Genomic DNA, 16,340 nt, shown 5'->3' with positions numbered 1-16,340 from the left:
ACTGAGGCAAATCCATTGACCCATTCTTACTGGCAGGGCAGGTTTGCACCATATTAATAAAATGTTATCTTGCTCAAAGAGAACGTGCCTTATGAATGTGCCACATTCTACCTTTGTTGAATTTTACTTGAGATATGATCCAGGTGAAAGGAGTAGATCCTCCACAGCCCAGTAAATTTCAAAAGGTCAGAGGCTACCTAAGTATTCCAGTGTTCCAGGATCCAAGAGCTTAGTTTTAGAGCCAGTGCTGCATTGTTGCCCCAAGGAATAAAGAGGAACTTTCAGGATGAACTTGGCACTCCAGCCCAGCAGTAACTGAGACAAGGCCTCAACTGACAGATCCCTGAATCATGACACGTGTGGATGTGAAGTATGCACCCAGGTTGAATAGTTAAAAGGAACTGGAGCCTAGTTACAGGCCCCCTTAACAATGGGGCAAAGAGAGCTAGTGGGGCCTTAAGTTAAAGCAAATAAAATGCAAAATGCACCCTATTAACTCCTCAGGGTGTGATAGGATCTTGGAACAAATGTAGCCACCTGGGTCAAAGAGTGAGCCAGAATGTATAAATTGTAAGAGAAAATACATGTTCTAACTTTATTTTTTCCATATACAGTTCTCCTTTCCACATTGTGGGGATTAGGGGCACGGTGCCCCTGCGATCTGGAAAATCAGAGTAGAATTTTTTTGGTCCTTCTTTGTACCAGAGAAGTCTGAAGGTTTTTTCTTTTTCTTTTATGGGATGTAAAATTTGGGTTATTATATAATAATGCTATACATATATATACATATATATATATATATATACTATATACATATACATATATAGTATATACATATACATATATATACTATATACATATACATATATATATACTATATAATACTATACATATATTTTATGCATTTCTGAGTTTCTAAATTTTTTCAGTGTTATCTGAGAGCCTCCTTGGGTCTTCTGCAGCTTCTGCAAAACTCCCCTAAAATTCCCATTAATTTCTTATGCCAACCTGCCATATATTGAAACTGTGATGGGGAAAATCCCAATATGGAAGGGATAACTGTATTATATTATTATTATATTTCCTTATATTATCTTCCTCCCTAAACCTCTCTACCCTCCTCTCAACTTCTCTTGAGTATACCTTCTTTTCTTCTCTGATATTATCACTGCTCTGTTACTGGACCTCATCATGTCATGTTTTGACCACTGCAATAAACTGATAGTGAAAATGCTTGCCTCAAGTCTCTACCTACTCCATTCCATCCTCCATTCAGCACCCAAAGTGATTTTCCTAAAGTGCAGATATAACTGTCACTTCCTTACCTAATAAACTTCAGTGATTCCCTCAAATACAAAATCCTGTTTGGCATTCCAAGCCTTTCATAATCTACCCTCCCACCCACACCCACCTTTCCAGTCTTCTTACATTTCTCTTTTCAGTCTAGTGACACTGGCCTCCTTGCTGTTCTGAGACTCCATCTCTACACTCCAGGTATTTTCTCTGGCTGTCTCCCTTGTCATCCTCATCTCTGCCTATCGGTTTCCCCAGCTTCCTTCAAGTCCTAACTAAAACCCTTCTTCTACAGGAAGCCTTTCTCTACTCTTAATTCTAGTGCCCTCCTTGTTCTAATTATTTCCAAATTATCTAGTATATAGCTTGTCTGTACATATTAGTCTTCCTACTGTCTCCTCCATTAGACTGTGAGCTCCTGGAGGGCAGAATCTGTTTTTTGCCTTTTTGTATCCTCAGTGCTCAGAACAGTGCCTAGCACATAGTAGGTGCTTAATAAATGTTTCATGACTAATTGCTATACTTGGCAGTGCCCTGCTATGATTGCAAATATCTACAAACTGCCCCCTTCCCTATTTATTCCTATTGTTATCTAAAGATATTAATGGCCTTTAACTGTCCTGTGGCTAATGATGCCAGTACTAATGACAATTTGTAGGAAAGGGCAGTCTAAGAAGAACAGAAGACATATGTAGGGAGATGAGGATTAGGAAAGAGGTGAGAAGTCAGTAATGATTTCTCCCCTGGGAAACCACAAACATGTGATGTAACCTTGGGTATTACTTAGCCAACTTGAAGTTTATTTATAGGACAGAGTCTAAGCAGAGAGATTAATATCCTGAAGTGAATAAAATCTCTTAGATATAGTGAAGACAAACTCCTTGGATTGAAGCCAGCCCAGGCCAAGGGAGAGAACATCACTTTCCTGTCTTCCATGTGTACCATGTGGTTCCCTTTAAGGAATCCTTTACCAATATATTCATTGTTCCTTCCAGACCTACTTCCCTCTCCCTCTAGCAACTTACCAGTAAATTCTCCTCAGTCCCACTTCACTCCCCACCTCCCCACCAATGTACATATATTATACTAAGAAATGGCATTATTATTCAATAAAAACTGCTGGGAAAATTAGATAGCTATATGGCAAAAAATGGGTTTGAATCAATACTCCATATAAAATACCAAAATAAATTCTACCTGGACCAGTGATCTAAACATATCTGTTAATCATTAAAATTCACTTTTAAAAGCTTAAAGAAAAAGGAATATTTGTCTTACTACAGAGAAGGGCATTTTTATCAAATAAATATAAATCATTATTAGAAAACAAAATTGATGGGTTTGGTTATACAAAGGTAAGGGATTTTGAAAAACAAAAGGCAATATCTCTAAAGATTAAAAGACAAAGAATAAACTGAGGAAAAAACTCCAATAGGTAGCCAATAAAGACATCCAGAACCTATAAGGAACTGACACACTTCTATAAGACTAATAATATTGTCAAAGGACATAAACAGATACTACTGAAGGACTAAATACAAACTTTTAAAAAGCACAAGAAAAGATGCTTACATTTTCTAATAACCACAGAACTGCACATCAAAATAACTTTCAGATGTCACCTTACATCCACTAGTATGGCAAAAATTACAAATAATTATTCAGTGACGGCAGGACTGTGAGGAAACAGTCATTCCCAAGGACCACAACTTTCCTAAGCCACCTTCCTTTTTCTTTGATATGATTCCAGACACCCGAGGGCTACAACATAACCAGACTTGCCCTAAATAAGGCCTGGGATACCAAAGCCTTCATGTTGGGAACACACCATGTGCCACAAGGTGGGTTTCCTGACAACTCCTAGAACACACCTTCTGGTAGATCAGGCAGCTGAGGGCTGTGTAGAAACTTAGAGGGTTGATCTTGAACTTTTTAATTACTTGATTTCACCAGCAGATCTCATGGACACTTTGCCAGAACTCATTACTCAATAATCTGCATACTCCCATCCCTCCCAACCCAGTGATACTGAAACTCTGACAGCCTATGCATACCACTCCTCAATCCCAGCTGTTTGTTCCCTCTCCCATTCACCTCTAATCCCCACCCCATCCTCCTTCCCAAATGTTCCACTCTAGATCTGTGCACCCATTTCATGATGACATCTGGAACATCTACTCCATAATTAACTACTTTTCATCTTAAACCATTTTTTCAATTTCTCCTTCCATCTTTTGGGATACATTGAGATGTGGCTCCCTCCTTATAACACTGCACCCCTGGCTACCTTTTCCAGTTCTATAAGCTCCACTTTCACTCATAACCCCCTGATTCACTGGCCATTGTGGGGAAGTCAGAATACTCCTCACTCCCCATTGCCACTCCCAGACTCTTCCTCTAAGGCAACCACTCTTCAACCTATCCTTCTTTGAGGTTCACAAACCTCAAAGATTTATTACCCAACCAAGATTCTGTTGTTCCATCATTTTCCAGTTGTGTCTGACTCCTCATCACCCCATTTGGGCTTTTCTTGGCAGAGATACTGGAGTAGTTTGCCATTTCCTTCTCCAGTTTATTTTACAGATGAAGAACTAAGGCCAACAAGGTTAAATGACTTGTCCAAGGTCACATAGCTAATAAGTGTTTGATGCCATATTTGAATTTAGGAAGATGAGTCTTCCTGACTCCAGGCCTGGCCCTCTATCTACTACACCACCTAACTTCCCCAATAAAAATTCAGGTGGCTATTGTCTATTAACCTCCAGGACATTCTTTTTCTTTTCTTCTTAAAAAAGTTCAGTGCCTGGTTCACAGTCTTTCTTCATCCCAACTCATGTTTGCATTCTAGATTTCAGCATACACGCTGATGTTCCCGCACATACCCTAAATTGCCAGTTCCTTAATTTTATTCAGCTTTTATGACTAACTCCTTCACTCCACCCCTGCTACATAATCCCTTGATTACCCCAAGCTGTTCCACTTCCACATTCAGAAACTACAAATGGCTAGGCGGTACAGTGGATAGAGTGCAAGGCTTGGAGTCAGGAAGACCCAAGTTCAAATGTGACTTCAGGCCCTATTAGCTATGTGGCTCTGGGGAAGTCATTTAACCTCCATTTGCCTCAGTTTTCTCAACCAAAAAATGGGAATAGTAACAGTACTTTTCTCCTGGGGTTGTTGTGAAGATCAAATGAGATAAGTGCAAATAAGAATGTTAGCTATTATGATGATGAAAACAATCATATATTTTATTGTTTTCTCCCTAGACCTTACCCTCTGAATTATAGTTTCTGAATCATCATCAAACTGAAACCATTCTTTCCAAAGTCACCAATTACAATAATAAAATATAATGGTCTTTTCTCAATCCTCAGATTCCTTGACCTCTTTGTGGGATTTGACACTCCTGGGTACTCTTCTCTTGTTTTCATGACTGCTTTTAGTTCTCTTCCTACATGTTTGAAAACTTGCCAGTCTTCTCTGCTGTATCTTCATCCATGTCATGCCCACTAACTATAGGTGACCTTCAATGCTGTCCTCGGCCCTCTCTTTCCCCTCCATATTTTTTAACTTGGTGATTTCATTAGCTCCCATGGGTTTAACTATCATCTCTATGTAGATAACTCCCAGGTCTAATTATCCAACCCTAGTCTCTCTCCTGATCACCTTTTGGACATTTTGGATGTCCTGTAGGATTCTCAAACCCAATATGTAAAAACAACAACAAACCCCACCTTATTATCTTTCCTCCAAATCCTTCCCTTTCCTGAACTTTTTTATTATTTTCAATGACATAGACTTCCAGGCACGTTTGCCAGTTTGGTGTCATCCTCAACTTTCTCTCACTTATCTCATAGACCTAATAAATTGCCAAATCTCATTATTTTTTTTTCCTTTACAGTATCCCTCACTGATGTCCTCTTCTGTTTACTCACACAACCACTACCCTGCCAAGTTCGGGCCCTCATCACCTCTCACCTATACCACTGGAATAGCCTTCTAATTAGGCACTTCCTCTCAGTCCAGTTCCCTCCAATCTGTCCTCCAAACAGCTTCCAAAGTGATTTTCAGGTGTAGGTCTAGTCAGAATACTCCACACCCCACTCAGTAAACTCCAATGGCTCCTTATTACCTCTAGGATAAAATATAAATTCTTCTGTTTGGCATTTAAAGCTCTTCATAGACTGGCCTCCTTGTTATCTTTCTAGACTTTTAATCTATTACTCCTCTTCACACATAAAGAGTATTTATTTTTACTACTATATTTCTAAAAAAGATAGTCCCCACCTTCAAGGAGCTTACATTCTAATGGGGAAAGACAACACATAAAAGGGATCTGGAAAGCATTAAGGTGGAAAAGTCCTGAGAGTTAGTAGTGGAGCTGAAAGAGAAGTAAGTATGGATGGCCTGGGAACTTCCCAAAATGGTTGCATTGGACAGGAACTCAAGAAGGCGGAAGAGATAGGATGTGAGAGGTGGGAAAAGGGGGAAGGGGCATCTCCAGGGTGAGAAGGCTATGGGCTCAGAAAAGAATAGGTATTTTGCAAGATTGAAAAAGATGTTGAGATGAAGCTAGGTGGCGCAGCGGATAGAGCGCCGGCCCTGGAGTTCAAATCTGGCCTCAGACACTTGACACTTACTAGCTGTGTGACTCTGGGCAAGTCACTTAACCCCAAATGCCTCGGAAAAAGAAAGAAAAGATGTTGAATAGTTCCCTTCCTAGTAGGGCATTTAAGTAAGCACTGTGAATATGAAGTCTTTTTATCCAAGGGACATTTTGAAATAGCAAAATACATTTTTTTTTTGCCAAGATTCCTATTGAAGTCTCACCAAAGAGTAACAGTTTTCCCAAAACAAACATCTCAAAGAAATCTGAAGTCGCTCATTTTCAAGGTTTTTAACAACCAGGTAAAATGATATATGATAGGGCAGCTAGGTGGCACAGTGGATAGAGAGCTGAGCCTCAAATCAGAAACACTCATCTTCCTAAGTTCAAATCAGGCTTCATGTACTTAGTAGCTATGTGACCCTGGGCCAGTCACTTAACTCTGTTGGCTTCAGTTTCTTCATCTGTAAAATGGGCTGGTGAAGGAAATGGCAAACCACCCCAGTATCTTTTCCAAGAAAACACCAAATGAGGTCATGAAGAGTTGGACACAACTGAAATGACTAAGCAAAATAACAAACCCTTTAAAGTTTGCAAAGTGCTTTTTCAACACACATGATCTCATTTGACCTTCCAGACAATGAGACAGGTACTAGGTATTTTCATTCCCATTTAACAAATGAGGAAACAGAGTCATAGATAGATTTTTGACTTGTCCATTGTGAGAAATCTAGTATCTGAGACAGGATTTGAATACATGTCTTTCTGACTTCAAGTCCAGCACTCTATTCACTCTGTAGCTCTGAAGTAGCTTTGAAGCTGTAAGACATTCACACATTAAAAAAAAACAACACACACAAAGTAACATGATTACATGCCAAAGTAAGTGATACAACACATTTAATACTTAATTATGATTACTGTTTTCAATTCAATTCAATAAAAATTTGAAATACAGTCCAGCTGTTTTAGGGAAAGGCATCCCATTTATCAAAAGGTAATGGCATAACCATCATCCTACTGTCCATATATTATAATATACAAAATTAAGCCATCCAGCAAAACAAAGTTTGGAAAATAAATTAAAACATTTATCTGATTTAGGAGTTGCCTTTCATCATAGTCCACCTTTTGTACAGAGAATATGTTCCTCTAAGAGTAGAGCTGTGTTCTAAGTAAACCAGAATATGCCTCAGAGTATGTAGTACTATTGAGTAAACTTCTAGATATCAGTCACCAGATAAAAAATGTAAGCCACCCCCTCAGCTTACTCCATAGACAGATGAAATTACAATGGTCTCTTGTTAAGTCAGTGTCTCATGTAAATAAGATAATTTTATGATATGGTTAAAACATCGGTCATTCCACTCTGTCGATTCATTTTGCTTCATGGCTTGTTGAAAGCACTTTTTTCTTTCCTACTTTCAGTTTTTTAATTAAGAGAGGAGGTAGACAGTGAGGGGAGAAGAAACTGGCAATACTGATGGCAAAAGAAGGAGGGGGCAGCATTGTAACATTAAAAAAAATTTAACATTTATTTTTAAAAATTTTCATTTTCAAATTCTCTCTCTCCCCCCAGCCTCTCCCCTACCCATTGAAAAGGCAACGGGCAGCTAGATGGCACAGTGGATAGAGCACCAGCCCTGGATTCAGGAGGACCTGAGTTCAAATCCAGCCTCAGACACATAACACTTACTAGCTGTGTGACCCTGGGCAAGTCACTTAACCCCACTGCCTAGCCAAAAAACAAAAAAAAAAAAAAGAAAAGGCAAGCAATATGATGCCCATTATATATGTGAACATATTTCCATATTAGCCATGTGGAACATTTTTAAAAATGCATAAAAGAGAACAGAAGGAAGTTCAGAAGGAAGCACAGACAAGCAGGATAGGTTTGAAAGTAACATAGCGTTTATTATATATTTTGAAAAAATAAGCAAAACAGAATCACAGTTACACAAACAAAACATGAGATGTCCAAATTTAGAGACATCTCCACTCCAACTGTGCCCAACCTGTGGTAGAGCCTTCTGAGCTCATGTTGGTCTGATTAGACACACTGTACCTTGACTCCAACACAGTGATGTCATTTTGGTCCTCTTTGACAAAGAAGGACAACAGCCGACTGCACCAGGCCCTATGCTAAGAGCTAGGGATACAAAGATGGACAAAAAGAAAACCCTTGCTCTCAAGGAATTCACAGAATGGAGTAAACAATATGCAAACAACTATGTATAAACAATGTATATATAGGATAAATTAGGGTAGTCTCAGAGGGAGGACACAAAGATTAAAGGAAACTAGGAAAGGCCTTTTGCAGAACGTAGGGCTTTAGAGAGATTAGCAGGAAGTCAGGGAAGTTAGGAGGCAGATATGACAAGGGAGAGTTCAGGCTTGGGAAACAGCCAATGAAAACATGCAGTGTTGGGAGATGGAATGTCATATTTGAGAATAGTCAAGAGACAAATGTCATTGATCAAAAATCTATAGGCATCCAAATGTATGTTCAGTCTGTGCTGTTTGGCACTCTGTTGTTCACTGGACATAGCTGGCATGCTGTCAGACTGCTCATGGTCAAAAGAATAGTTTCTAATATTGTGTTAAAATTGTATCTTGTTTTGGTCTCCCTGATCACCCTTTTTCTAGTCAGTATTATAATTTTATAAGTTTATAATTTCATGCCAACAGCATGAAATAAGATAGTAAAAAAAAAAAAAGAGAACCTGGAAGTCATGGACAAACTATCCCAAAGATCAAAGGAGCATGATTTACAAAGTGTCTCATATATTAACTAAAATTTACACCCTGGTAATATGTGCTGAATCAGGGGAGGCCATCTAGGCTTTGCTATCAGGGTTCTGGTTCTACAATATCTGAATTCCAGACAAATTCCAGACTGAGACAGTTCCAGACCAGTAGAATATCAAAAAGTGTTGATAAATTTGAGATGTCACGGACATGTTAATTTAAAGTTTTACTGATAACTTTGAGGTGATTTGGACATGTTAATGAACTAACCCCTAAGGTGGCACAGATAAGTTAGCCTGTTACCTCTAAAACCCTATACAAATGAGACTTCATACTACTAACCCCTACCCTACCCTTACCCTTAGTACTCTTCCCCTCTTCATCAGGTCCATGCTACCAACTGTAATCCATGGTTACATGAATGTCCGTATTCCCCAACCTTCCTTTACCATCCCCATTCCCTGTCTAGCTGTCTGCCGTGTACTCCTTTGCCCTTTATGAGCTTTTTGCCCCCATACCCTCTTATACTTAATTAAAGTATGATTGCAGCCCACTGCCAGTTGTGGTCTTTCCAGGTGAATACCCAAGAACTGGGTGTGCCTGCCCCCATTTCATAATTAATTATCATTTCAAATATTTTCAAACAAGACTCCCAAGAGTCATAGCATGAGGGTACACAGAGCCCCAGTGGTAGGGAGGAATCTACAATTTAACTGTAGCTATTTTAATACTGCTCTTTATTCAAGGGTCTTAGAGCACTATAATCCTCAGGAATACATCCAAGAGGAGAAATCAAGGACTACTATATAAATTTTATTTGTAACAAAATAAAAGTATCTTGTGCTTCCTCTTTCCTTCTCTAATTGAGTTTTTCCTACCTCAGACCATGGAATTCTCACCTTGCCTCTGACTGGGCCATCTCAGTAAGAAATATAGATAACAAACTTCTGTTTATTTCTCTTTCAATGAAGTTACTGCTATCAATTGTAACGGATTTTATATATTTAGAAACAGGATTTGTAAATGTTATGTTCTACATCTAAGCTTTAGTTTTTTAAAAAAGACTATCTTCAGGTGGTGCAATGGATAGTATTGTACCTTGAGTTACAAAGACCTGAGTTCAAATCCTCTCAGACACTTACTAGATGTTTGACCATAGGTGAGTAACTTAACCTCATTCAGCCTCAGTTTCCTCATCTGCAAAATGGAGACAACATTAGCACCTACCTCAAGAGGTTGTTATGAAGAAAAATGAGATATTAGTGCTTTGTAATCCTTAAAGCACTATGTAAATGTTAGTTATAATTTTTATTCAGAAATGAAATTTCTAAGGAAAGAATAACATAAAATCATTCCAACTGAAAACAGATATACTTGGGAATTACATATACATATATATTTTATATTTATATTACATATTTTTACATTTATCTATCATTAATGCACTACATACATATCTTTACAGGCATTTATTTGTCCATATTCTCCCATCAGATAATAAACTCGTTATAATATTACAGTGGATAGAGCAGTGGGCCTTAAGTCAACATGACCTGAGTTCAAATCCAATACCCAACACTTACTAGCTGTTCAACTCTGGGCAAGTCACTTAACTTTTTTTGCCTCAGTTTCTCCTCTGTAAAATGAGGATACCAACGTCCCAAGGGTTTTTGTGATGATCAAATGAGATAACAATTGTAAAGTACTTAGCACAGTGCCTGGTACCATAGTAAGCACTATATAGATGTTATCTATTATTATGGGACCGATGTCTAATACATCTTTCTTAATTTACCACAGCAGGTGGTACGGTGCTCTGAAGTTACTCAATAAATGTTTGTAACACAATGGATTTTTAAAATTAACTGTGTCCAGAAAATAATTGTCAGAGGCTTGGGTTGTTTTGTTTTTTAAAATTATGTATTTTTTACCTAATAATTTAATGTGTATGTGGGAACAGAAATCAAGAAAGTCTACCATTACTAACAATTTCTATCTAACAATGAATACAGAATTAAAAAAAAGAAGCTGTCTTTGGATTTCTTCCTCTCTGTTCATTTTATGCTACTGCAGTTTGTATCAATAATAATGGCTGACATTTATATACTACTTTTAAATTATAAACAACTTTGCATGCTGATATTATTTAATTTTCACAACAACCTAATATGGTAGTTAGTGCAAATATTATTCTTTTTTTATAGTTGAAGAATTGGAGGCCCAGGCAAGTTAAGTTGTTGGTCCCATACTACCCAAATAATGATGAAACTGGGAGTCAAATCAGGTCTTTGGATTTCAAGCCCAGTGCTCTTTCCACTCTCTCCACCATGTTTAAACTTTTACTAAACAATAAATATAATCAATACTAATTATGAAGCCTTGGGACCACAAATCCACCTTTGTATTTTATCTCTTGCCTGGGATTAAGGCTAGACAAGCTGTTGACTGTTATTCTACATCTCAACTACCTGCATCTTTTCCCTTGTTACTTTTCCTTTCCCCCCTCTATTCCATTCCTTTTTGCCCCACATGCATGGAGTTGAACTTAATCCTGGTCTAACACACAGAATTCTTCAATAACAAATTCTTCTATAACAAACTACTTTATAGTCCCTTATCTAATCCAGAAGCCAAACCCTTACAATCAAGGAAATTAGAGAGAAGAAAGGGGGCTTTGAGGTCCTCTATTTTCAACTGAGGAAGCCTTGACGGATTAAATGACTTGCCTAAAGGTTACAAAACTATTTAGTAGCAGCCAAATCAGTTCTAGACCTTTGATCTATTAGGACATAAGTTCCCAAAGTGGGCAATACCACCTGGCATTGGGGGGGGGGGAAATGTCAGCAGTAGCCTCAGGTGCAATTGGAGAGTGTTTAATAAAAACAAGGGGTCAGAAAGAAGATAAGAAAATTGTGAAAAACCATTAGCATATGTTACATCTGTTAGTCACAGTGATTACATTATTTTCCAAAAAAACATACAAAATGCAAGTTACAACTAATCAGGTGGTCGAAGTCTGCTGACAAGCAAATGTTGGCAGGTATGTAATGACTTGTTTACAATGTAATAGGGTTACATCATGCAATACTGCATCATCAAAATTTCAATGCAGGAAAAACCCACAAATTTACAATAAATTATTAAATTTAAGATGTATTATTTTTAAAAATCTCGTATTTTTTTGAAATGATGCAAATTTCAAAAAAAAAAATTTAAAGGGTTAAAGAAAGTAGATGTTTTCGGGGAAGGAGCACTGTTTTTTTTTTTAAATGAGGCAGTAGGCCAAATATGTTTGGGAACCTCTATATTAGGGTTAACTAGGTTAAAGGTACAAAGTATGATTCACATACTCAAGTAGTATTATCTGTAGAAAGTATCATTTTAATGATAATAGTTAATATTCATACAGTGCTTTACAATTGGTAAAGTACTTTAAATACATTATCTCATTCAAACCTTACAAGAACCCAGCTTTTCTTATTCCCATTTTTCAAATGAGAAAATTGAGGATTAGAGAGGTTAAGTGACCTTCATTGGGTTACAAAGCTATTGTCAGAAGCCCGAGCATGACAGTCAGTACAGTCAGGCTTTATGAATATTCTTAAAAATAAATGTAACTAAATAAAAGGAGTGACAACTGGATAAACAGTGAAGAAACTGGAACTAGAAACTAGAAGGATTAGATGAAAAATATTTAGCCTGGAAAAGATTTGGGGTGGGGAGACATATAAGCAGTCTTAAGGATTTAAGGGTTACCATGTGGAAGAGAAAGTAGCAGAACTATAACTAATAATTTCTGGGCTTGGGACAATCAGCACAAATATCTTGAAATCTACCCTTGGAGGAAGAGATGGGAGTGGGCAGAGACCTCCATCTTGATTCCCTGAAGGTTGCAGGTGAGACTGCCTGACAGGGTAAGTTAGCCCTATAACTCATCAAAAGCGGGACTCACAAATGGAAGTCAATTCCAGTCTTATTATTTTTGGTAAAGTCAGTTGTTTCCATTCTGCTGAAGGAATATTAAATGCTGTCAAGGTCCTAGGATAAAGCCCCATCCTCAACTCTGGGTCATGTATTGCTCAACCACCACCTCCACGCCCACCCCAGCCCCAGCTTTCCTCTCATGGCTCAAGGAAACAGATGTGCTCTGCTTGGCCCTAGAAGCAATGGGTGGAAGTTATATTGCATCACACATCAGCTAGATTTAAAAAAAAAATTTTTCTGACAATTCCATTACAGGATGACAGTCTAAGAGCTGGAAGAGACCTTAGAAAGCATGTAGTTCAATTCCCTCATGTTACTGATGAAGAAATTGAAGCCAAGAAAATAAGAATTTGAACCCAGGTCTTCCAAACTCAAAGTCTAGCTGTAGGGACAGGGAGGTGTCAGGGTGAATAGAGCACTGGCCCTGGAGTCAGGAGAACCTGGGTTCAAATATGGCCTTGGACACATGATACTAGCTGTGTGACCCTGGGCAAGTCACTGAACCCCAACTGCCTCCTAAAAAAAAAAGAGAAAGCCCAGCTCTATAGCCACTATATCATACATCTATATATAAAAGCAAAGTGGAATAGTGGAGTGGTATAGTAAATATGTATGTATTTACATGTGTATATATGTATGCATATATGCATGCGTGCATGCAAAAAGGTATACACACACATAACATGCTGTCATGGCTCCCAAGCTGGTCTTGGAGGCTGGAAAACCAGGCCCTAGAAGAGGTAACTAGGAGGAATGGATAGAAGAAAGTTAGACAGTATTAAATCTTAGTAAGATGTAAAGAAAAAGCTCTTGTAATTAGATCACAGGATCATAAATTGAGAGCTGGAAGGGATCTGAGGGAGTATCTAGTCCAACTGCCTCATTTTACTGATGGAGAGACTGAGGCTGAGGAGAGGTTAAGTAACTTGCTGTTCTGAGTCACACACTACTGTCAGAGGAAGGATTTGAACCTAGGTCTTCCAAACTCCATGTTAAACAACTTCAACTGGGCCCTCACTGCTGCTAGGCAATCCTTCTATACCTGCCCTCTTATTAACTCGCTATCCCACTCCTCACAGTGGCTCTTCCAAACCATTTCATCCTCCATCAAACTTCGCATTGCTCCTCTTCCCCAACTCTCAGCTGAGAAACTTGCCTCACATTTTCCAGAAAAAAACTGAAGCCTTTCACCATGAGTGCCAGCTTCCTCATCCCATGTCTCTCATAAACCTTCTATCACTATCTCTTCCTTCACTCCTATCTCACACAAAACGGTGGCCCTACTCTTTAAAAAGGCTAAGCCCTCTACCTATTTGAGATCCCATTCCAGCCTATCTTCTCCAACACATTGCCCCCTCTATCATTCCCAGTGTATCACTTATTTTCAATCTCTCGCTCTCTACTAACTCCTTCCTTACAAAGATGCCCATGTCTCCCTATCCTCAAAAATCCCTCACTTGATCCTTCCATCACTGTCTTATGTCTTTTCTGCCTTTTTGGCTAAATGCTGTGGAAAGGCTATCTACAATAGATGCCTCTCCAACCTCATCACCAAAACTGCTCTCTCCAAAGTTACAAATAATCTCAATTGCCAAATCCAGTGGCCTCTTCTCAATCCTTATTCTGCTAGATTTCTCTGTAGCCTTTGACACGGTCGATCACCCTCTCCTCCTTGAAATTCTCTCCAGGTTTTTGGGACACCACTCTCTCCTGGTTCTCCTTTGACCTATATGACCACTCCTCCTCTGTCCCTCTTACTGGATCTGTGTTCAGGTAATACATTCTAACCATGTGTTGCTATCCTAGACCTTCTTCTCTTCTCCCTCTATATTAGTTCACTTAGTGATCTTATCAACTCCCATGGACCTAATTATCTCTAAGTCAATGATTCTCAAATTTATCTATGCAGCTTTAACCTAACCTCAAATCTCACATTTCTAACTGCCTTTCAGACATCTCAAACTGGATGTCCAGTGGACAATTTAAACTCAACATATCCAAAACTGAACTCATTCTTCCCCTCTACAACCCTTCCCTCCCCCCTCTCCTGCCCCCCCAAAGTCCCTATCACTGTAGAAGGCAATAGCATCTTCCCAATCCCACCCTTGACTCCTCACTATTTCTCAGCCACTCATGTTCAATCTGTTGCCCAGACCTGTGCATTTCACCTTTCCAACACTTCTCCTGCCTGAATTACTTCGAAATACAGCCTGCTCATGGGTCTGCCTGCCTCAAGCCTCTCCCCACTCCAATCTATACTGGATTCAGCAGCCAATAATTTCCCTAAATCGCAGGTCTGACCACATCACCTCGTATATACACAAATTTATAATTATGTCTACACACAATAATTATTCTGTAACAAATTATGTATGTGTATATATATACATATACGTACATACATACATATATGTACTTACACAATTCATACATATATAGACATACATACATTTGGGCCCAGAAGACCTGAATTCACATTCAGCTTTAGAGTCCTACTAGCGATGTGACTTTGGGCAAGTCGCTTAACCTGTTTGTCTCAGTTTCCTCATCTGTAAAATGGCCATAACAGTATCCCAGGGTTGATGTGAGGATCAAATAAACTCACTTTTGTAAAGCGATTAGCACAGTGCCCGGCACACAGTAAGTGCTACATAAATGTTAGCTATTACAGAGTGGGAAGTGCTGCCGTAAGCAGAACTGGAAAAGGAGTCCAGTTTGAATCCTCCATTTTATACTTAAAAGCTAAGCGATCCAGGTTACAAGTGACTTAACCTCTCTCGGCTTCAATTTCCTCATCCTTACGAAGAAAGGACTGCACTAGATGCTCTTCCAGCTCTCAGTCCAGGGCCCTGCTTTTCATTCTGGGTTACCTTGGGAAGTAGCGGGGTTCTCCTCGTTTTGGTGCTCAGGCTGGGAAGGCAGCAGAGGGGATTCTTTTTCACTTAAGGCCGCGGACGCCCCGTCCATCTGTAGCAGGAGAGCAGGAGCGAGTCAGTCGGAAGACACTCTCGGGGGGAGGGATGGCCAGACGGACGAACGCACTTTCGGACCTGTCGGGACCAGTCCCTGGGCCGCCGCCTCCTTGGCAGTCACAGCAGTCACTAGAGCCTCGGGGACCCCACACTCCCTCCCGCAGCCAAGGGCGACTGCCCCCGCTCGTCCGCCCGCCCCTCCGCTCCTCCAACCAGCAGCCGCAGCCTGGCCCCCGCTAGTCCGCCCGCCCCTCCGCTCCTCCAACCAGCAGCCGCAGCTGGCCCCCGCCCCAGCCTCTGAGCTTCCCCACTTCCGAGGCCGTCGGGCCTTACCTTCCAGTTTGGATCCGCCCTCCCAGCGTCTTCTCGTCCCCGACCCTCTAAGCGAAACTTCCGCCGACCTTCCGGGACAGAAATCCCGCCTTTCTGGTGGCTTTGGAATTCATTGGGCTTGGGAAAGGCTTCCTGTAGATGGTAGGATTTTGTCTGGCACTTAAAGAAGCTGGAGAAGCCAGGCGACTGAGACGAGGAGGGAGAGTGTTCTAGACCTGGGAGACAGCCAGAGAAAATGCCTGGAGCCAACAGCAAAGGGCGGGTCACTAGATCAAAGAAAACCTCTTGGGGAGTAAGGTGTAAGAAGACTGCTGAGGTTGGAAGGGCATAGTTATGAATGGCTTTGAATGGCCCAGCAGAGGATTCTGAATATGGTGCTGGATGCCATGAGGAGCCACTGGAGT

The 16,340-nt window shown here is 39.9% G+C and overlaps 1 protein-coding gene across 1 annotated transcript in view; it reads right to left on the bottom strand.

Moving 5' to 3' along the window:
• Positions 1 to 15,802, bottom strand: part of ECHDC1 (ethylmalonyl-CoA decarboxylase 1) — a 58,633-nt gene extending 42,831 nt beyond the window's left edge. Inside the window, exon 1 of the mRNA XM_020987002.2 lies at positions 15,502 to 15,802. Coding sequence (XP_020842661.1) covers positions 15,502 to 15,598 — 97 coding nt within the window. The 5' untranslated portion in view covers positions 15,599 to 15,802. The remainder of the gene's footprint in view (positions 1 to 15,501) is intronic.
• Positions 15,803 to 16,340: the final 538 nt, after the last annotated feature.

Source organism: Phascolarctos cinereus, unplaced genomic scaffold, assembly GCF_003287225.1.
Source record: "Phascolarctos cinereus isolate Bilbo 61053 unplaced genomic scaffold, phaCin_HiC Scaffold_5;HRSCAF=322, whole genome shotgun sequence".
Classification (NCBI taxonomy): domain Eukaryota; kingdom Metazoa; phylum Chordata; class Mammalia; order Diprotodontia; family Phascolarctidae; genus Phascolarctos; species Phascolarctos cinereus.
The sequence above is the reverse complement of the archived record's forward strand: the minus strand, read 5'-3'. Positions and strand labels throughout refer to the sequence as shown.